The 22,618-nt window shown below is 43.5% G+C and overlaps 1 protein-coding gene across 1 annotated transcript; it reads left to right on the forward strand.

The window, feature by feature from the left end:
- Positions 1-1,460: 1,460 nt before the first annotated feature.
- LOC141937425 (tripartite motif-containing protein 14-like) lies at positions 1,461-21,982 on the forward strand. Its single transcript, XM_074855046.1, is given in 11 exon segments — positions 1,461-2,154; positions 2,157-2,263; positions 6,269-6,364; positions 7,254-7,337; positions 7,339-7,375; positions 7,378-7,487; positions 8,573-8,666; positions 8,669-8,725; positions 9,962-10,063; positions 21,258-21,690; positions 21,692-21,982. Coding segments are annotated over 11 exon segments (1,764 nt in total). The 5' UTR covers positions 1,461-1,610; the 3' UTR covers positions 21,792-21,982.
- The last annotated feature ends 636 nt before the right edge of the window (positions 21,983-22,618 follow it).

Genomic DNA, 22,618 nt, shown 5'->3' on the forward strand with positions numbered 1-22,618 from the left:
AAGTAAACAATTAAAACCACTAAAAAGCCCAGAGAGTCTGGCTCGATAAATTCATCTGCAAAGTCACGCGTGAAACGGGAAATAATACCCTAGGTACTAATAACCTGCAAATTTTAACACTGCATGTCATGAGCCTCAGTAATGTTTTTACAGACAAACTGATTATGTTGTTTGGATAGGTAGACTAGAAAGTGGATGGAAAACTGCCTGGACTGCTAGGCACTAACTGCTGCCATTAGATGTACAAAGTCCAGGTGGTAGCTGGGTACTAGTGCTATTCCTCAGGGACTGACACTGAGCCCAATGCTCTTTAATGTTCTTATCAACAACCAGGGAAATAAGATGGAATATGCCCTCAACAAGTTTGCTGTGATTACAAACCAGGAGGGGATGGAGCAAGGGATGAGGAATGAGGGTGGCAGGCAGGGTCACTCCTCCGAGGGACTGTGATGTGCTGCAGAACTGCACCAGCATGAACCTCACAAAGATCGAGACAGACCTCTGGGCTGATCCAACCCGTGATGTAAGTCTGCAACAATTAAGGCTAGGAACCAACAGGTTGGGGAAAAATTGTCAGAAAAGGAGCCAGGGTCCTGGGCTGAGCATCTTCCAACAGTGTGGCCTGTGGCGATGAAGATCAACCACACACTTCCCTGGACAAGACACACAGTGACTCCGTTAAATAAACCCTCCTGCAGAAGCAACCAAGACAGTAATGGAGCTGAAGCACAACATGACCAAAAAGACATGGAAGGAACTGGGCTGGTTTAGCCTTCAGCAGAGACCTCAGCGCTGTCTACAACTCCATTACAGGAGTAGATGGCGAGGATAAGGCCACAACACTCCTTGAAAGGACACAGTGAAACCACATGGCACAAGTTGTAATGAGACAAATATTGATTTGACACTAGGAAAAGTTTTCACTGTGAGGATGGTCAAACACTGGAACAGGGTGCCAAGGAGACTGTGAAATCCTGCTCTTTACTCATTTTAAACCAGGCACTAATGCTTTTCGGGGGGGGGGGGGGGGGGGGGAGAGTGAATGATCTCCAGATATCCCTAATGATCCTTATAATTCCATTACTCTAGCATGGGGTCCATACAAAGGCACTTTGGGAGAAAGTAATTCTAAATCCCTGATTATCTCACCAGCTCTTCAGCAGGCATGAGATTCCACCTGCTTCCAGAGGGGCTGCCCTTGCTCTTCAATGCTCCACATTCTCAGGTATTAATACATATATTGACTCTCAAACTTTCCACCAAAATGCTTGTTTTAACATAGCTTTATATTTTTTCACTTTTTTTCCTTTCTTTTATGGTCAATATTCTGCATTGCTTTTATTCACAGAAAGAAATAAGCATATTTTAAAAAAAAACCCTTATGAATTTGGTTGAATGTAGCTAAGAGTTTTGGTCAAAGAAAGTAAGTATGCAAACTTTGTAAGAGTGTGAGTATTTTATTTTGATTTCTATAAATGAGACGTTACACAGGACAAAAATCTGAGAAATAGAAAGTGAAAAAACCATACCCTGAAGATGATTTGTTCCATTTTTGGATCAGATTAAGTGTTTTGCTCAGCTATAAAACTGAGGGCATTCCACATCGACTGATGTCGAAAATTCTGCAAAAGAGTCAATTTTCCAACTCGGGTACCAGACGATGGCACCTGCCCATCTGTGCAGATCCTACGGCACTGCCTCTCCCGCTCCCCATGCGCACTGGGAGCCTGACGCAGATCTTGGCAACATGTACTGCCCGGCACCGACCGCTGAATCAGGGCTCAACTCGCCGCTGCCGCTGTGGGGCCCAGCTCCGGCGGGGGGTGACGCGGCTCGGCCCCCCACCGCCGCCCGCCCTCTCGGAAGGGAAAAGAGGCACGGCGAGGCCGTGGGCCGTGGACCACGGGCCTCAGCTCCTCTGTGCGCCTGCGGAGGCTATGCCTCCCGCCGCCCCAGGCGCAGCCACCCCTTGCCGGGCGAAGCGCGGTATCCCTGCCCGCAGGGCTCAGGGCGCCGCCTGCCATCGCACCGCCACTCCGGTTGCACCGCCCGCCCGCCTCTTTTCTGGCACCGCGGCCGCCATGGCGCAGGGGGAGCCGTGGGTCCCGGCCCCGGGAGCGAGGGTGTGCAGCGTCCACGCAAGACGGCCGCTGGAGCCCTCTGCGAGGACTGCGGGCGCTGCGTCTGAGCCCTCTGCCCGGCCCTGGGCCCTCACCACGGACACCGCGCCCGCCTCCAGCCCAACGCCGTCCGCCACAAGCAGGTGAGCGCCACAGACGGGCACCGGGCGATGTCCTCGGGGCATGCCCGGCCTGGCCTGTGCCTCCCGCGGCGCCGGGCGTGCACGGAGCAGCTGAACCTTGCGGCGGGTTTGCCGCAGCGGGAATTTTCTCTGAAAGACCAGGTCCAGCGGGTCGGCAGAACGGGGCTGGGGTGTAACCAGGAGCTGGGGGGGCCACGGGGCACTGAGCTGGAGCAAAGATCTTCCTGATTTGATTATGTGTCTTGACGGTTTTTTCCTCGTTTCTAGGCTTGTGCAGCTGGGTTTTCTTTTGCCAGGGTGAGACGGTGGCAGCTCTGAGTATTAGTGCAGTGGGCAGCAGTAGGCTGAGTATCTTCAGCCTTCAGCCTTGCATTGCTTGCCTTATAAACAGCTTGTGGAGCTCAGGTTTTGTTGTCACATCAGTTTTGTAGGCTGTACTGGCTAGCAGAACAAAGTTTCTGTACTTTGTCAAGTTCCTTGTAAGTCCAGTATGGACAGGGGTCTGTGTCCTGTCACTGCACAAGGACATGATTCGTGCATGAGAGTTATCCAGTCACACCTCAAGCACACGAATAGAAGGAGTATAAATCAGGGGACAATGGGGAGGTGACATTGAGTGTCAGGTCACATGAAGCAGCATTTTCTTCTCAGACCTAAGGTGGGGGACCAGAGGAGCTTGGTTGCCCCGGGGGACTTGTTTTCATTGCCAGGTTGGAAGTACCTTTGGCAGAAACCATGCCACAGGGGAAGGGGAAAGGCCATTGCTATTTGTCCCCTTCCCCCATTGCTGTAGCTTGCTAGACCACACTGAGTCCCCATGTAGAGAGCCTGTTCTCTGACAACTCCTTGGGGATGGGAAACAGGGGTTGTTGCAGGTTAACCCTGGTAGACAGCTAAGCACCACACAGCTGCATGTTCACTCCCCCTTCCTTGCCCAGTGGGACAGGGAAAGAGGAAAGGAAGACTAAATCCAAGAAAACTCGTGAATTGAGATAAAAATAGCTTAATAAGTGAAGAAGTGGAAGAAGAGAGAAGGAGAACAAAACAAGCGATGCAAAGGCAGTCACTCACCACATCCCAGAGGTAGACCATAGCCAGTTTCCGAGCAAAAGATGGCTGACCCACCTAAACCCCCTCCTCTGTTTTGTTGCTGGGCATGATGTTATGTGGCATGGAATATCTCTTTGTTTAGTTTGGGTCATCTGCCTGCTTGTGTCCCCTTCCAATCTCTTGTCCACTCACAGTATAATCATATCTAAAACACAGCAGCATATGAGCTGCTATGAGGAAAATTAACTCCATCCCAGCCACAGCCAGCACAGGGGTTCTTCCCTAAGCTTTTTTTATTCATCCCAGTTTAGCTGTCTATCGAGCAGCCCCAGGAGGCTTTGCAAACTTGCCCAATGCTTCCTGCTTGTGCTGTGTTTTACTCCAGAGAGCCTACCAGGAGGCTTGCTGAGGCCTGCATGCTGTGGGGCTAGGCTTGGGAGGCTTAAAAAATAGTAACACAGGGGTTTGATGTTCAGGAGCTTATTTTTCCTCCACAGTTTTAGAGAGCTCCTTCCCACTCCTCCAGTATTTTGGAGCAGTGTTGCTAGGAATTTTCCTAGTTCCCACAGATTGTGAGCAGATGCACAGATCATGCTAAATTCCTTTGGCATTTTATTGCACTTCATGTTAGAGGGCAGTACAGAGTCAGAGGGCAGAACACTAGGCTGCAAGCAAACAGCAGCAAAGGGGAAAGACCACTGAAGACGTCAGAACAACTCAGAGCACTGTTCCTGCCTGCTGATCTCTTTCATTGGAAGTATCCCTGTTGCAGCTGGGAACTCACTACAGTGTTTGCATTCCCTTCATGACACCAGGGCAATGTGTGGATGCAGGTATTATACTGTGGCAGCCTGATTTTAGCCAGGGTAAAGTGCACAAAGCAACAAATTGTGCCAGTTCCCTGGGGGTCTCTTGGACACAGGGGAGCAGGTGCTGGAGATAGTTACTTGTCTCGGTGCCAAAATAGGAAGTGAACAGGGTAGAAACTTGGGTCCCCACGTGACATTGTTCCTAGGAAGTCTCTGCTGACATCAACTAGCTTAGGGCTTCAGAGATTTCAGGCACAAACTGTCAAAAGTCATTGTAGCCTAAGAGATGATATTTTGACTAGTGATTTTGCTTGCTGGGAGCAGTTACTCTGTGCAGTTCTTGTGATGTGCCATCAGCCAGGCACATGTGAAAATCTTTCTTGGTACTTTTAGCTAAGAAGAGATGAGAACCATTGTGCAAGGTCCATCAGCTGGTTTATCCCTGGATCTAAAGTTGTATAAAATCATCTGGAAGGCTGATTAAAATCATCTGGAAGCCTGTGCTTCTGAATGCAGGACATAGGATCATCTTGATATTTGTCTTGTGAGCCTGACTGGAGCTAGGAGTCTCATCTCTCAGAAATCCATGCTTTTACAGTGTTTTCACTTGAGTGAGTTGGGGCATCCAGGCAATCCCTAAAGGAATGTTTCTGGAGTTGGTTCCTCAGAGTGAATGATATGTGTTGCCTGCCAATGTTGCAAACACAGTGTCTCCACTGCTGGGAAGCAGCTCTTTCGCTTACACCTGTAAAGAAAGTAATGCTTAACCAGAAATACTTGGGGCTGGCATAAGTATTTGCATATGATCACTGTTGTGAGGGAGTGAATGCATGAGGTGACGTGTTTTACTAGCAGAGAAGGAAGACTGGGTTTTGCTTTGTGGTCTTTGTCAGTCTTTGAGGAAGGGAATGAAGTCTAGGCTGCAAATTAAATTGAGGAAGGCTGATCACTAGTAGAACTCCTGAATCTTCAAGTGGTGCAAAACCCTTCTGGACCTTCAGGGAAAAGACTGGAAAATTGTGGCTGTAGTGGATGGCATAACATGAGTGTCTTGCTCCATGCAAGAACATTTATCTGCTTGCATGGATGCGCCTGTGCCAAGGGACTTCCAGATGTGGAGTCTCCAGCTTTTGCTGGGAGCCCATCCCATTTTCTTCTGACTCTGTCATAATCAAATGAAAAATATGTCAGAAATGCAAACTGTTGCCCATGAAGCAGCACTTACGCTCAGTTTGTCAACCCTGAAGCGTTTCAATGTCATGCTGACCTGGGGATGTTGCAGTGAGCTGGTACATGTGCATGCAGATGCTTTTGACTGGGCCCCAGCTGCAGAACAGGATACTGATAACAGCTACAGCTCTGGAGCTAGCTTATCTGGTATTTATTGAAAGACTCTCTTATAACATTAGTGCACTGAGAGCATGGGGCAGCATTGCCTAGATCTTTCATGGTACTAATGACAAAAATGGATCACCAAGTGCACCAAGACTGTTCAACCTGCTGGACAGAGGACAGCCAATTTCAGAGGGCTGCGGATGAGAAACTGTGGGGCTAGACACAGCAGAACATTAACTGTGCTGTTCTGCTCAGTGCATCTCAGGGCACACCACAAGTATCACAGATACCGTGATTACCAGCCAAGCTGTTAAAATTTGTTCTTGCAGGCATTCAGACTACAGCATCACTGACTGTAGTAATACTGGGGTATTTCTGATAAGTCTTTTGTACACTGGGAAGCATCCTGAACATTCACTGGATTTTGACTCTAGACGGAGCCTCCCACTGATCCTCTTAATAAAAATACTTGGCTAGCTGTCCTTCCGCTGCTAAATGCATGAGTATGTAGTCTTGAAATGCATAGTGCCATAGATTTAAAGATGAAAACGTTTTTTTCACCATAGGTTTCCCTGTTTCTTGTGAAGGTGGTACTAATTAGCACAGCTCTCCGAATCTTACCAGTATAACCACCATGAGCGGGTGAAATGTTGAAATCCTTATGTTTCATCACTACTGGCCTTAATAAGCCTCATAAACTGGGTGTTTCCATGACGTGCTCCCCTATATGGAAAGCAAGCTGGATACTGATTTCTGGTTTTTACAGATGCTGTTACAAAACAGTGTTTTGTTTTATTTTTTTGCTGTATAGGAACTCATGGTGTTGTGTTTGAAGGATCTAGAAGAGAGAGAAGAACAAGAAGCTGGTAACAGAAGGAGTGTAGAGCAGGCTGCTAATGATCTGAAGGTAAAGTGTGGTTTGCTTCTCCACTGGATGGTCATTTTCCAAGGAGAGACATTTTGCTTTTTCTGTAGCTATTCAAAGATCCGGGCAGCTATTGCTTCTCAGGAAAAGAGTGTATTCCCCATACCCATCACAACACATTACTATCAAAGGGAGAGAAGAGAAAAAGAGTCTCCAAAGGTCTGTCCCCCAGTCCCTGATCAGCTGAACATTTCTGGAAGAATAATGTTGAAATTTTTGTACAGAGGAATAGTAAATAGCCCTAGTCACATATGTTATTCTGGCTTCACTGGTGTATGTTGCATTGCACTGAACTGCATTATTGAATAGTCTGACTTCAGAGTTAAGTAAACACAAGAACAGCTCTGTTGATTCTGTTTTAAGAATGGGAATGTATGCTAAGCTCCACCTCATTTATAGAGCATGAAATGGCTGTTGCTCTAAGGAGCATCTCTAAGCATCTCTGTTACAGGAATGTGAGTAAGAGCTGAAAGGAGCTCTGTAGAGGTTTGGGACATTGTGGTTTGATGTCACTTTGTTTTGGAGGCTTTCTTTTCCCAGCAGCTCCCTGCCCCTAACTTGCTTTAAAAGGGGGCAAAGTGTTGCTATCAAATGACCAGGTCTGCTGCTTCTAGCAGTTAGTACCTGACTCTCTTACATTCCAGCTGAAAACAGCATTTGCTACATAAATAAGCATTTTGGAATCTGCCCTCAAGCTTTTCCAGGCAAGTCCTGGCTGCATTCCCTTAAGGGGTAAACACCAGTTTCCCAAGAGATGCAGCTAATCAGTAAAATTCAACCAAAATGTAACTTTGAAAATCTGGGAGAGAAATGCCTGAAATGTTTATGGTCTGTTGAGTATTGGAGGGACACTCTTTTGCTTCATCTATAGGCACATGCCATTATGAGCAGAAGGCAGATGTCAGACAAAGTGACAGAGCTCCAGTGACTACTTCAGAAAGAGGAGAATCTGGCAAAAAAACTTCATTGATGAAAAGACTCAGCAAGCCCTGGAACACATGATCAGCAGTTGGAGTCTTGTCGAGAAAAGCTTGCAGCCCTGGAGAACTTCTCACATTGAATCAGACAAATACAACAGCACAGTGATCCTATTCAGTTGCTGAAGGTTGTATTGTATGGTCTCTTTCTACCTCTTATCCTCATAGTCCTTGGTAAACTGCTCTAGTGATCTTCTCTGCAGATCCTTCTGTATGTAAGCAGCGTCTTTCTCGCAGCTTTTTAATCTTCTTTTTGTTGGTATTTTGGTGAACCAGTTTGGTTCCTGATCTTTGAGCTCTTAGGTGTTCCTGCTATGACATTGATTTCAAGTCTGCATGAAATTCATGTTAATTTTAAGCATATATGAAACAGAGTTATACTTGTCTCTTAATCTTGAAGACGAACACTGTATCAGGCCTTTCCTTGTGCAGTGTAATATGGAGGTCTGAGGAAAGGCAGCTCCCTTGGGAACCTTAGGAGGAAGGCTAAATAAATTGTTTCATTTCTTCAATCACAAGAGATCCTAATCACCCTCAGCAATAGCCGTCATTTTACTGAAGGGGTCAGTGTTTTTCTTTTTGCCTACAGATAAAGGTCAGCCTCTGTTAATGATCTTCGCCTTCCTTGGGAAGGGTGCGTTGCCATGTGCTCATGCCCTGACACAAGCCAAAGGATGCTTTTCATCACAGGATGGCCTGTAGTGCATTTTACATCCTTGCAACTTAGCAGACTTGAGAGTTTGCATTGTGAGTGATATGGCCCTGGCATTTGTGTGTGCTACCAACATACCTCCAGATGGAAAGCTGTTCTTCATGGTTTTGGAGAGGTTTATTGTGCAGGAGGTTGGATTTTATTCTTTAAATTGCTTTTTAAGCTTAGTGGTTTAATTTTCCCATTGTTGGGATTTACCACAAAGGGTCCTAGCCAGGTTAAACTCATTCCCATCTTGGAGTGTCCTGGAGGACCCTGTTTTAAGCATGACTGCTGGGTTTTCCATCTCTGGAGTAGCCCCTGGCTCTACTGGCAGGAGGAGCTAATGGACAGGCTAATGAGCTAATAGGCAGGCTGAACACTGCAAAGCTTGCCTGTTATGGCCCATATGTTTACTTAGTGATGGAGCTGTCCTTGCTCAGTGGTGTGTGGAGCTGGGAGTGAAGAGTCCATTCATGTCACTGTCTCTACTAATTCAAGAATTTGGCTTTCTGTCCTCAGAAATATACGGAAATCAAGAACAAGATGCAGGAGCCCAGGTACCTGTTAGAACAGTGGCATCCAATACCTCTCTCGTTTGAGCACATGCTTAACTATTTGTGACAGTTCTTCAGTCCATTCTACAGAAACCACTAGAAGCCAGGCTTAAAGAAGGTACCTGGGAGAGTGCTGTGAATTTTGCTTTCTCCTGCTTTCCTTTTAAATGAAGTGTGGTCTGTAAGTAAGATAGCAGGACTTTTTACCAAATCACCTGGAGAAAACAGCAGCTTTTCAGACATGGGTACCGTTCTCTGACAACATTGGTGTAATGTTGCTATAGCAGTGGTGATTTAGAGGTTTCTTTTTCAACTCTGAAGATGGCCTTTTGTGCCTTAAAGTTTGTCTGCTGCTTTTTTCCAGCTCTATCAGTTATTTCAATACAGCTTACTTCTTCCTGCAGAGCTTATCTTGCTTATATCCCTAGACCATCACACCTACACAACATAGCTGTTCTTGCCTTTCAGTCACTGTTGGGTGTAAGTGCTTTTGCAGGACATCTGGCAGGCATGGAACATCGGGTGCCTGTAAAATTTGAAAGCTTTTTCTAGTTGATGTACCTGGTGATCTTTCTGTCTCAAGCAGTCTGAAAGATGCTCAGGGTTTTGGTACTTTGAAGGTGGGTTAACATGTTCTGCTTAGAGCTCCTTTTGTCTTTGAGCTGGTATTTCATCCTTAAGTGCCCTTTGGCACGATTAAGGCAAGGATTTTCCTAATGGGACGCAGAGCCACAAAGCCAGGGAAACCCTGCTGCTTATTGAGGTGCAGGTGAGCAGGGCAACACCAGCCATCACATTTCACCCAGCTACCTTTTAATAATCCCTTTTCTGAGAGCTGCCAACAAGAACAGTGTAGCAGGGTGCTGGGGAAAATGTTCAGACCAGATCTGAAAGGCCACTGCAGGATGTGTGGAGAATTGCTAGACAGTACCATGCAGGTGCTCTGTAGCTTAGCATCTGCAGTTGTCTTCAGCTGCCTGACTGTTCTCATCTGATAGAGGAGTGCTTTTTGATGTATGGGAGGTGCTTACTTGGGGTTGTGCTTGATTATGTAGTTTCGTGGCAACACTGGAATCCAGCATCTCTGTGCTATGCAAAGAGCATAAGGTCGACAGCATACAGAGTGAGCAGCCCTTCCCCAGCAAAAGTAACACAGTTTGTCCCATGAAGTTGGAAAATGGAGTGTCACAGTATGTCCTTCCACAGGACATTGGTAGAATTTACGCCAAAGAGGCAAAACCCAGATACCTTGTCCAGCAAAATTGCCTATGGTATTTTTAAAATCTTCTTGACAGTACAACCATGTTCTTCCACTGGCAGACTCCCTAAACTGTCCCTTTTCATCTCTGACCAGATGTTTTCAGTAGCCTTAATGCCACTGCAAAGAAGGAGCCTGGAAGAGTGTTGAAAACCATATCTCCTGTTGATCGGTTGCTTTTCTTAAAACATAAGTATGGTTGAACAAAAGTTAGAAGCACTCTGAACACTTACGGCTCATCACTGAAACAGTCAATGACTATCTTAAAATGGTATCTTACCTTTAAGATACCCTTTGTTTTTGATGTTTACAGTGTCTGCAAAGAACAAGTGCTTGGCGTTGCCTGAAAGTCATTGCCCTTTTCTGTACCTCAGGTTGGGAAAGAAATTTTACTTCCTGTCTCTGAAATCTCAATCCTTTGTTTTTATTCGGGACTGCCAGTGTGTGAATCAGCTAGTGGCTAATTTAGTTTCTGAAGATTTTTCTATTCTCCAGATCACTGTGGTCTGTCTTTAATTATATGTCCATCATGTAATGTGTTAAGGGTCAATCTCCAGGTGATCCTTTCCTCTGGTGTTGGTAGGAAAGATGTACAGTGAATTGTTCTGTCTCTTTGATGGGAAGCTAATGGACATTTCAGTGGCCTGCAGCAGATGAGGGCTGCAGCTGGTTTTAATCTCAAAGCTGTAATGTTCCCTATTACTGTGGTACCTGGTGGCAAAGGCCTGTTGTAAGAGAACATCTGTTTTCCAGCCTGAACATCTGTTTTCCAGCCTGGATCCAGCCCAGTGGAGGCCATAACTGTGGCTAAGTGAACACCTTGACTTCTGGCTGTTATTCAGTAGGGAGGGCAAGGGACAGTACTGTGCTGGTAGAGTGGGTTACATACTGTCCCTGCTCCTATAGGTTGTGTTCTAAGAGGGGTATTCTTCGGTGTTGTTATCTTCTCTTGTTTCTGTGCTCTCTTGAATGAGCTTCTAAGTCCAAACACTGCAACTTTTTCATTCCAATCGGGTTATCTCAACTGGAGATGAGCAAACAGGTGTTGCACTTGTAAATGCAGCAGGTGTTAAATCAGGAATGCAACAAGCAAAGTCTGTCTTCTTGGCTGTGATATCATGGGTCTTTTCCCCCTTGTGTCATTCCTAAGCTGCAGGATCCAGACTGAGTCATCACTTTGTAACCAGAACCTGTTAAGGTGCTACTAAGCAAGCACTTCAGTTTTTGGCTGGCAATGAACTAGGCTACTGAGTTTCATGAATGCTGCTCTGTATCTGCTTCAGGCTGCCTTTCATGGAGAAAGCTTCTATATTTGCTTCAATGTGAGCAGTCACTTTAAGGGCTGAAAAGACAAATTCTTAACTCTGTTAAAGCTGGATATGACATACCACCTAATTAAGAAAGATGTGCTCATAGGCTAGTGAAATTAAAAAATCTTGTCATAAATATTTGGATTTAAAGTCACTTAAAATTTTCATTACTTAGGAAAATTGGAAGAATTGCAGTCCTACAATAATCCAAAGAACTCTAGCTGTTTTGCATTATTTTTCTAGTCAAATTCACAGTTATGCTTCCAAACATTAGCACCTGGATGCAGTTCGTTCCTTGGGTTTTTGTCCTTTTTTTTTTAAACCAATGGAGGTATTTCCATTTGCTTGAGATTTAGTAGTTACACATTTTATGAAAGTCTAGGTTTTCAGGTAAATGTGACTGACATCCATCACTACTTATTGGCACAGCTTTTCAAGTGCTTACTGGAAAAAGCAGACACTGAAGCTAGGCCTTTTAAATCCTTCCTACTTTAAGTGTCTTTTGGTCTCGGTGTCACTTGTGTTCTGTACAAACCTATCATACCCATTGTTTACCTGCTGGAAGTGACTTGGAACAAAGACAGTCATGAATGACAGTCATTCAGAAGATAGAATCCCGTGGCATGCTGTTTTAACTGCATGAATAATTCCTGTTTCCTGTCTTCTGTCACCAACTACGTGCACAGACGTGACTGAGGACCTATTCAGACCACATGAACACCAATATTAGCTTTTCTGGCTGAAGTGTAGTGGAGATCACAACAATAAGTTGTTGCGTGTGTGAAATGTACTCCTGTAGTGGTAGTTTTGGAAGTTTTAACATTGATTACAGACTTAATACCAAGCTATTTGCTTCTCCATTTTGTTGCAGTATATAGGTGCAGATTGCAGGGGGCAGAATATCAGCAGTGGGCTCTCTAGCACCATGACATGCATTTCACACATGAGCAACTCTGTCCACATGTCTTTGACTCAAATGAAGCAACTGCTTCATTTCTGGTACCAGGTGTGCGCAGTGATCTTACCCAGATGAAGATGATCTGTTAGTTAGGCTCTGTGTATAAAACAACTGATAATGTTGCATCACTTGTTCCTGTATTTTAAACATAGCTGATGTTAGGGGCCACAGCAAGGCAAGGAGGAGGTGTGGGGTCCAGCTGTATCTTATAGTCATAACACATGCGTACTACCTCCTTTTCTGAAACTTTACAGACAAGTATAGAGCATAAGTCTTTGTTGCAATTAACTGTGCAGTGAATGGGCCCTCACTTAATGCAAGATGTCTTGCAAAAAGAGCATGTGGTGCTCTTTTACAGTGAATTATGGGAAAACTTAGAATCACAGAATGGTTTGGGTTGGAAGGAACCTTGAAGATCACCTAATTACAACTCGCCGGTCATGGACAGGGACACTTTCCACTAGACAGATTGCTCAAAACCCCATCCAACCTGACCTGGAATACTTCCAGGGAGGGGACAGGTTGGATGACCTTATGTTGCCTTCCCTGCTCATGGCAGAAAATGGTGGGAAAGTAACAGAGGACCAAGAGAAAGTGGAGTGGTTTATGCATTGCTCTGACAGCAGAGGGGAGGACTCCAGCCTGAATGAAAACAGCTTCTGGGCTTTAGACAACGGAGTGTGCCAGCTAGCCCAAGTTAGACACATGTAATTTATGGGAGAGGAGTCTATGTGAGAACACAGGAGAGGAAATAGCAACAAAGTCAAATGAGTGACAAATTAATTCAGTTGCAAAGACAGATTTCTCTCATACAGTAATCTGATGTATAATTACCTTTCATTTCTAAATTCAACAATGAAGAGCAATGAAAATACTGAAGTTCTTGTTTCAATGGGTCTGTTGCCCCCCATTTTGTGTTTATTTAGTACTATGCTGCCTGTAAAGCACAGTGAAAGACTGCACTCTGTGAGATCACATGTCTAAACACGTAGTTCTGATATACTACACTGCACAGAAATCAAAGCAATCTGGATTTCAAAATATTATAAACACTTGTTTCCCTAACTTTCATTTAAAAAGCAATTTACTCACTCTGAAAAGCAGCTTCAGGATATTAAATGTATTTGTCATCTGGCATTTAAAACATCTAAGTTTCAAAGTTTATCTAAGCTAAGATTAAAATCATGTATTAGGAAAAATTCCTTCACTGAAGGGGTTATGAAGCATTGGAACAGGCTGCTCAGGGAAGTGGTTGAGTCACTGTCCCTGGTGGTATTTAAAAGATGTGTAGAAGTGGCACTTAGGGACAAGGTTTAGTGGACTTGGCAGTGTTAGGTTGTTGCATTTAAGGTGATGAACTTGACTCCCTGACTACAGTCACACCCACACACTGGAATGCCTAATTAAGGTCTTCAGGACAAGGGATGTTGATTGGGTTCTTCCCCTCTAAAGGGATACAGTTAGTTAGTTGAATCATTCTTATGCTAACAGTTTTCATTATAGTTGATTTTATATACTGTCCTGGTTTAACCAGGCTAGGGTTAAGTTTCCCCAGCAGTGGGGGGGAGCTCTAGCCGGGTTATTCAGATACCATGCGGACGTCACATCCTGGCAGGTCACATTTTTCCTGGCGCGGGAGCGCGGTGCACTCGTGGTTTTGTACATCGTGCTTCAAACTGCTGTATTTGGTAGCTATTTTGCTCTGTTCATTGCTGTCACTATTACTGTTATTGTTATTGTTGTTGTTTGTTGTGTTGCTATTGCATTGTTGTATTAAACCTTTCCTTATTTCAGTCTTGGGGCTTTGTATTTCACTCCCTTTGTGGGGGAGGGGTAGCGGCCGCTTGGTCTCAGACCCCGGCAGGGGCTAAACCACCACATATACCTAGGAGAATTATAAGCACAATGAACATTAACACATATTGTATCAAATTTTGGATCCAACCGGTACTACCAAGTCCAAACGAAGTGAACAATTTCAAAAGCCAGCGTGACTCTTGTAGCTCGCAGGTGTCTTCTGCTACTTTCTGTATCTTCTTTAGCTGGATGTTGAGGTCCTGTGTAACATTAGAGATGTAAACACAGCAGTCAGTACTGGAGAGGTTTAAATAGCCACAGAGTCCATTTTGATGTATTAGCATTAAGTCTAGTGCCATGCGGTTCTGCAGAGCTAATGTTGAGGTGGCTTGTAATTGATTGTTGAGCAGATGCAGACTAGCGTCAGTAGGATTAGCTAATTTCTCTATTTGATAAGCTAATCTGTTTAACCATGTTCACATTCGCATAGTGGCATATCCAAATGTCCAAAAACCTTCCAGTCCCCAGTCCAGGTGAGTGGCTGCTCCTGGGTCTTGCCATCCCTCTACATTTCCATCCTGTGTTATTCTTGCCCACTTCGTGCGAGTCACCCAGTGGGGATGGACAGGAGTCCTTTTCCATGTAAGACACAAAGTCGGGATTCCTAAGGTGCATTGGAGTTCAGGCAACCCAGCCCATAAAGAGGTGTACATACTGCCATCATTGCAGGCCCAGATCAAACCAGCTGGAGCGTCACCAGCGGCAACTTGGCAATCACTACGAGGTGCAAAATCTGCACTGACCACTTTGTCACCACTTGCATATGTTACCATCATCCAGATCCGCAGATGCTGGGGAGCCCTGGTTACAGCGAGGATTTGGAGAGCCTTTCCCAGCAAGTGGGAAGTCCTGTGCGATACGTCTATCCATAGGTGAGGCATCCAAAGTCGCTGCAAGCAGGTCCAGCCTTATATACCAAAAATCATCAAGCCAGAATAACTGGCACCTTTGTTTTGAGCGGAAAATATCTGGTTTCATTCTCCTGTTGGATTCCACCCAAAGCTTGGCCAGGGCTTGGGGTGGGGGGAAACTAAGGGAGTTTCTAACAAGGCTGAATACTTGGGTTCTCAGCCTTGAACAAGGTTGAGATCACATGTCTAAACACATAGTTCTGATATACTACACTGCACAGAAATCAAAGCAATCTGGATTTCAAAATATTATAAACACCTCAGCCTTGAACAAGGCTGAGAAAGGAAAGTTGGATACATTTTCTCAGCATTTCATCCTCACTACTGATTATATTCTGTCTAAGCTGCATCTTTCACTAGTGAGCATACATACTTCGTTAATGTCAGCAGCTTTGGCTCGGGGCCTGTTGTTCAGGCTTCAATACTTCAACACTTTAGCAGTTTTACATCAGCATAGGTGGTTTGTTATAACCTAGTACAATACCTACTAGCACAATGGTTATCAGTTATAAAATATACGGGTCAACTCTGGCTTGGGCTTTCCTGCAGAGGCCATAAATCTAAAGCCTTTTGAATGGTTTCTTTAGCTAACTCAAAAGCAGCTTGCTGTTCATTTCCCCATTCAAATTCATATTTTTTCCTTGTCACCTTATACAAAGGGGTTAAAATTTGTCCCAAATATGTTGTCTCGAATATGTTGTCTCCAGAAACCAAATAGCCCAATAAATCTTTGAGCTTCTTGTTTCATGTGATCTACCACTAATTCAAGAACTTATTGTACCTTCTCATCATCATTTCCTTGAATCAAAATATCATCTATATAGTGACTTAATTGTGTGTGAGGAGGCAGCAGTATTTCATCTAAGTGTTCAGCTACAATTTTATGACAGATAGTGGGGCTATGCAACCATCCTTGTGGTAATCTAGTGGAGGTGTATTGCCGGCCCTGCCACGTAAAAGCAAATTGGTCCTAATGCTCTTCTGCAATCAGGATAGTAAAGAATGCATTAGCTAAATCTATTGCAATGCACCCAGTTCCTGGATGTTTCTGAACTTTTTCTATTAAAGTGACAGTGTCTGGCATGGCTGCTGCAAGCAGTGCAGTATGTTTGTTTAGTTCTCTAAAATCCACCGTTATTCTCTAGGATCCATCACTTTTCCTGGCAGGCCATATCAGATTGTTCCAAGCCAAGGGTGGTTGGCTTTAAACTCCTACACCTAATACATTTCTAATTGTTGTAACTAACTTAGTTGCAGCTGGAATCTGCATGGGAGGCATTTTTACTTTGCTGACTGTAACAGGTCCAGCACTAATACAGGGTTTAACTCCAGACTGATACTGACCATCAGAAGGATTTAAGGTCAGTCTTTTTAGAATGTCTATACCTATTATATATTCAGAAACAGGGACAATCATGACTGAATCTAATAATTTTGGGAGGTTTCTTATTTTCATTTCTATTTGTGCTTGTACAGCTTTAATTTATTTTCCTCCTAAACCTGTAATAATTACAGGTTGTCCTTTAAATTTCTTGGGATTCCCATATATTAAGGAGGCTCCACTCCAGTGTCAATTAGGGCATTTACGGTTTGCGGGGACCGGTTGTTCCAAAAAAAAAATTTTAGGCTCTACATGAGGTCATCAGGCCTTCTGCACCCACTGCCCTGGAGCTTGGTCATTAATTCCTTTGTACTGATCATATTATTGACTCACTTCCCTTGCCTTGTGCAAAGGGTACAAGTTAGAAAACAGTGCCCAATCCTCTTTCACCCCCCCGGAACCAGTGATCCACTCACGGGGGTCTGCGAGTGCATGGAGGGTCCCACTGAGGTTTGAGAAGGGGTGCCATAGGCTGAGTTGTCCCTGGATTCTTAGTTTTAGAACTCTGCACTCTCTTGCTAGGTTTATTTAGCCCTCTCTGTGTATATATTCACCACAGCTCGTTAGTTGGAACACCATAGATTTTTCATGAGACATGCCGTCTTTTAACAGAGCCGTAAACATTTCTTTATGAGAAATCCTGTTTTCACTGATTTTAGGGCTGTCTCGAGTATTTCGATTCCCAGCATTCCCTCAGGGACCCCACTCTCCAAGGTCACCCAGCTGCTGTATTTTTTCTATTACATCACAAAGGGGATTTCCTATCTCAGTAATCAAAAGAGTCATGATAACAGTTTTATATGCTGGTGTGAAGGGAAGTTGCTACAAGTGTACTTGAAATTGCTAATGTACAGGGACCTGTAAAGTAGGAGATTTAGTTTTAACATTAACCATCACTTGTGTTTTACTAGTTTTTATTTTTTCTGTATTTTACTGCAATGTATGTAATTTCATTTACACTTTTTCCTAACTACCCTCCGTACTCATTACCCACTTGTAAGATGTTTTGAAACCTTTAACTCCTTGCCTAGTAAAGATAAGACAGACCTTGGACAGTCTGAAAAACTCCCTGAGTACATCCCTAATAGCAGGAACTTAAAACCAAGTGTCTAAGAAGACGCCAGTGTCAAGATAAGTGACTGGAAGCTGGTCTAGACTAACCTCTTTGGAACAAACAGGAGCTGAAGGACGGATGAGGTAACTCTATGACCGTATATGGACACTAGAGACCTAAAGTTCACTAACGGACGGTGTGCGAAAGGCTATATGGACCCCTAAGGAGGGGAGAAGACCCTCACTCTATTTTTACTATGCATGCTCAGACTATGTAAATGAATTCTGAGAACCAATTTGCATAAGACTGCCTTTTCTAAGAAATTTGATGCATATGTATGCTTTTTGTGTATATTAGTCAGAGTGTTTTGTTAGTAAGTGTGGCACTCATATTGGAGCGATCCCCAGTGCTGCCCAGCGCTGTGAATAAAGAATACCTGCTGAACTGTTATACTCAATTCTGACTGTTAAATGAACCTCTTTGTTTCAGGTGGAGCAGTTTTAATCACTCTCTTTCTCATAGTGACTGACAAAGGATGCCACATCATGAAGTCAGCATCTCCTACAAAAATAGCTGCTTTCATCCCTTCCTTTTTCATTTGCTGTATACAGTCTTGCAAAGCAAACCACTGACAGTCAGATGCCGGCCAATCATTTTCTGTAGGATATTTGGTATTACATTCCAGAGCAGCCAGTGCTAACAAATTAATATCCCGAGTATTGTTTCGAAATGCATCCTGCACAAGAGAATATGAACTTAAAATCAAAAACCTTTTAGAATCTCCTGTGTCTAGGGTTATCTCTGCAGCTCCCTGATCGTGCAAACGCACCATCCAAGAGAGCAGGGATTCCCCCGGTCTCTGCTTAAATCTTTCAATTATTTCCACCACTGATTACAATACTTTATCAAAGTCTTTCTATTAGTTACACCACCTGTGGACCTCCCTATATCCTTCCAATGTTTCAAAATACATCCCAGGGAACTTTTCTTTAAAATTCCCCCACTTCACTTGCCTCTCTTACATTCCTCCAACCACAAACCATCTTTATCACGTACAAACTGCATTCTCTGTTTTCCCAGAAATTCCGGACCTGACACTTAGGGCAGTCAGTATCCTGCCCAAACTCAACCCACAGCTCTTGCTCACACCACATACATTCTAAAACATACAAAGGTTTACAATCGTTTTCTGGGTGTAACAGACACCACTCGGGTTCCCACATTCATTCAAAACTGCGTATTAAGATCACAACAGTTATTTATCAAGTATTTCAGACAGTTTTCACTCACATTCATATAGCTTTTTTGCTTCGTCCTTCTCCAGCCACACCCCTCATGGGATCACGGAACCGCAGACTGGGACTCCACACTTGCTTCGCAGTAGTACCGCGTCTCACACACTCTTAGATTAAACAGATTGATCTTATATTACTATACAAGGAGCTCCCTTACACCATTTACACAAACAACACAGAATTACACTTACAACCACAAGTACCACTAGGAAACACAGTAATACAGAAAGCATACAGTAAGAAAAGACAGAATAGTGCACTTAAATAGGAAAATACAGGGTAATGCATCAAATCATTACTACATGAGAGAGAGAATAGTGATTAAGAAAGATACATCACCACTTCTTTTCCTTTTCCTATTTTTACTTTTTGTCAACTCTTACACTGTATTATTTGTTTCACTACTTTATCCTCATCTTTCCAAGATTTCTGGGCCCATTCCGTCCCTGCCTGGGATGGAGCACAACTATGTTCCTGCAGCAGTTTATCCATGGCAATCTTGTCAGTGACGCCAATTTAATGTTGCATTTAAGGTGATGAATTAATTTGGTAAGAGATAAATCCCCTTGCATTCTAGCAGTCCTCAGGGATTAGAGAGGCTAGGGGCAGCTGGACTCATCTCTTAATAGGTATGCCAATTAGGGCCGTAACTATAGGTCTGACCTGGATGCATGAACAGCCCGTATGTTGTAGGTCTGGTTGCGTTCTGAGAAGCAGTCAAGTTCACGAATAGTACGGTTTATTCTTATGCAACATCTACAGATTCTTTGAGATTGCCTACGATAAATGCACAAACTGCAGGTTGGCTATACAGCACTACACAAAAGAAAAACAATTGCAATCACACACACTTAGTTCCCGGGTAATCACTTGGTGTAACCAAGGGCTCAAATCTTACCAAAAGGTGTCCCTTCTGGGGGGGGGCGGGCAAGGAGCACAAACCTGTCGATCTGTCCCTCCGATTTGGTGTTGGATTATCGTCCCTCTGAGTTAGACACAAACTCGGGGTAGTATTTATCTTAGTGTGCATGTGTGAGTGTGTGGGACTGTACTTAAGCCATTATCTTTTGAGTAACGACACAGTACATTCCTTGGTGCGAGGGGTACAGCTGGTTTTTGTGGGAAAAAGAGGGAAGATGAGAAACAAGGCTGGCTGGCTACTGCAAAAATCCTTGAGATAAGCGAAAGAACGGGACCACGCGGCCCACACTTCGCTTCACAGTCCTCCTTGGCGCCACGACAAACACCAATCACTGGACCTCCATCCCATCCTGTGCTTGCTCTGGGCACCCTGTGTCAAGGAAAAGTGTGTTTTACAGATTTCTCACTGTTTTGCTTTTCTTGTGCTTCCAAGACTTAACATAGGTTAATGGTTGGACTTGATGATCTTAAAGGTCCAACCTAAACGATTCTTCGATTCTTAAAAAAACAGCTATGAACTGAGTGAAATATGACTCAGCCAGTTTTCATTGCAAGTATGCTGCTGTTCAGTTCTCAACTGGATGTTTTGTTATACTTTTTTTTCAGCACAAGAAAAAATAGATGTGCTCATTATCTGGAATAGTTTTAAGATACCAGTTAAGTTTACATTTTATCACCAGTACTCTAGAAAGTACTGTAATTCATGACAATGTATGTTCCTTTAGGTACCCAACTTTGACATTGCTTTTATCAGAGATAAAATATTTGACAGAAAGAGTGAAGGGGATTGTTTAAGAATACCAGATCCTATTTTCAAAGGGAGTATCCTGGTTATTTCTAGATCATGAAACCAGAAAACACGTTAACATAGTAAATTATTGAGATAGAGTACATTATGAAAACTTTTGTGAGACATGCAGCAATTCGATATTAAAATTGTAGGACAGTATCTACAGAGAAAAATCTCACCTTAAAAATCCTGTAGCTTTTTGACCTGTCCTGTGTGATTATGTCATTTCAAACTTGTTTAATTTGATTATAGATTTGTTTTTTCCTGGCTTTGTGATTTCCAGTCCCACAATAGCTGCTTCATGGTAAAAATATTCTAAACTGCTGCTAAGACAGTGATTTCCAGGGTGTAGTTTCAGACTGTTTTTTTTTTCTTTTCTAAATGTCAGGTTAGGTGAACTGCTATAAATTCTCTGGGAGCTGGGAGGTTGTTCCTTTGCAGTGTACACAGTGCTGCTGCTCAGACCTGTGGTGCCTCTGTAAGAAACAGACTCCTAGTTCATTTTCAAATGAGATTTCAGTGAAATGGGATTTCACAACCCAAGAGTCCACTCCAGGACTCCTAAGGCTCTCTAAAACCCTTAGGCTGTAATCCCACCAGTCTCCAACTATTCTGCATAAAGCAGAAGTGTTTGTTCCCTACCTAGCTGTATTCACCTTCTCATCTGTGAACCATGCATATATTGACTTACATATTTGTCTTTTACTGACCTGCTTTAAAGCCTATGCAACTTTAAAGCGTCAGTGCATGTAAATAGTACAATGCTTTCTACTAAAAATGTCAGCTTTTTCCTTGCAAAACTGCAAGTTCCAAGACACTGCCAGCTGTGGGCTTCTTTGCAGGTGTTTTGTAACTTGGACTTCTTTCAAGAGTCATGATAAATGTAGCAAGTTTTTTTAATGGTTTTGACTGCAGATGCAAGATCACCAACCTGGGAATATGGCAGACTTCACCCAAGGCTGAAATTGTCTGATGACCATCTTGTAGTAAGCTGTAATTGGAAGAGGATATTTTATCCTTGTGGTCCCCAGAGATTCAATAAATTATGGCAAGTGTTGAGCAGAGATGCATTACTCTCTGGAAGCCATTACTGGGAAGTTGACTTGCTTCATGCTGGAGCAGGATGGTGGATTGGCACAGCCTACCCTTCCATTGGCAGGAAAGGAGACTCTGAAACCTGTCGACTGGGCTGGAACAGAGCATCTTGGTGCCTTAAGAAGTTTAATTTTGAATACTGGGCATTTCACAAGGGGGAGAGAAACCCCATCCTGATAGAAGATGATCTTGACTGCACTGGCATTTTTCTGGATTATGAAGCAGGAATCCTTTCATTCTACAATGTTACTGATGATGGCTCATTTGCACACCTTCTGCTGCAAGTTCACAGAACCAGTTAACCCAGCCTTGAAGCTCTGGGAAGGGTCCATTGGAATATGCAAACTAACATAAGGAACAAAACAAAAAAAAGCCTACTATTTCATGCTTTTTCTGTGAAAGCCATTTTAGCAATGATCTACATGAACTAATCTCTTGTCATATTAAAGTTATAACTCTGATGCTTTTAGAACATAGCACTTATGTTCAAGAAAGCCAACTGTAATTTTTAATGTATATGCATTTTTCAATGCGGGTGAAGGTGATCTGGCTTTTATAAATGATGTCAATGTACCACCTAAAGTGCCATATATAATATTTTTTGTACTTTTTTTTCAACTCAGAAAATGGAATAAGTCTGGTTCAAAGAAGCATATTACAACTCAGATTTGAACCTGGGTATTGCCATCTTTTTTTTTTATGAACTCCCTCCCCTCATCTGCCTGGAGCAGCTGCTATTACCATATTGTGTATGGTAATAGGCTTAGTTTGGTTCAAGCTTTAAGTTCATATAGTGCATATTGTTATAGTTGACAAGGTCAGATTTGGATAATAAATGCACTATGCTCATACTTAAGTATCATCTTGGAAAAATCAAAGATAGGCACCAACTGTTGGAAGGGTCCCTTCAAGTAAAGCTGAAGTAGGAGCTTCTGTAGCCATACTTAACAGCCTTTAGCTGGTCTTACTTATGACAGACTGAACTGGGTTTCTGGGGGGTCCTGTTCTTCCCACACAGAGTGGAAGTACAATAAACAGTTGTGTACCACCCCCAATAGAAGATGAAATGCCTAGAGGAGCCACAGGTGCAGTAAAAACACTAAGTCAGTGGGGCACTTGTGCTTAATTTATTTTTGTGTCCTATTTGCAAAGGATTTTTAACTGCAGCTGGATAAAGATAT

Source organism: Strix uralensis, chromosome Z, assembly GCF_047716275.1.
Source record: "Strix uralensis isolate ZFMK-TIS-50842 chromosome Z, bStrUra1, whole genome shotgun sequence".
Taxonomy (NCBI): Eukaryota; Metazoa; Chordata; class Aves; order Strigiformes; family Strigidae; genus Strix; species Strix uralensis.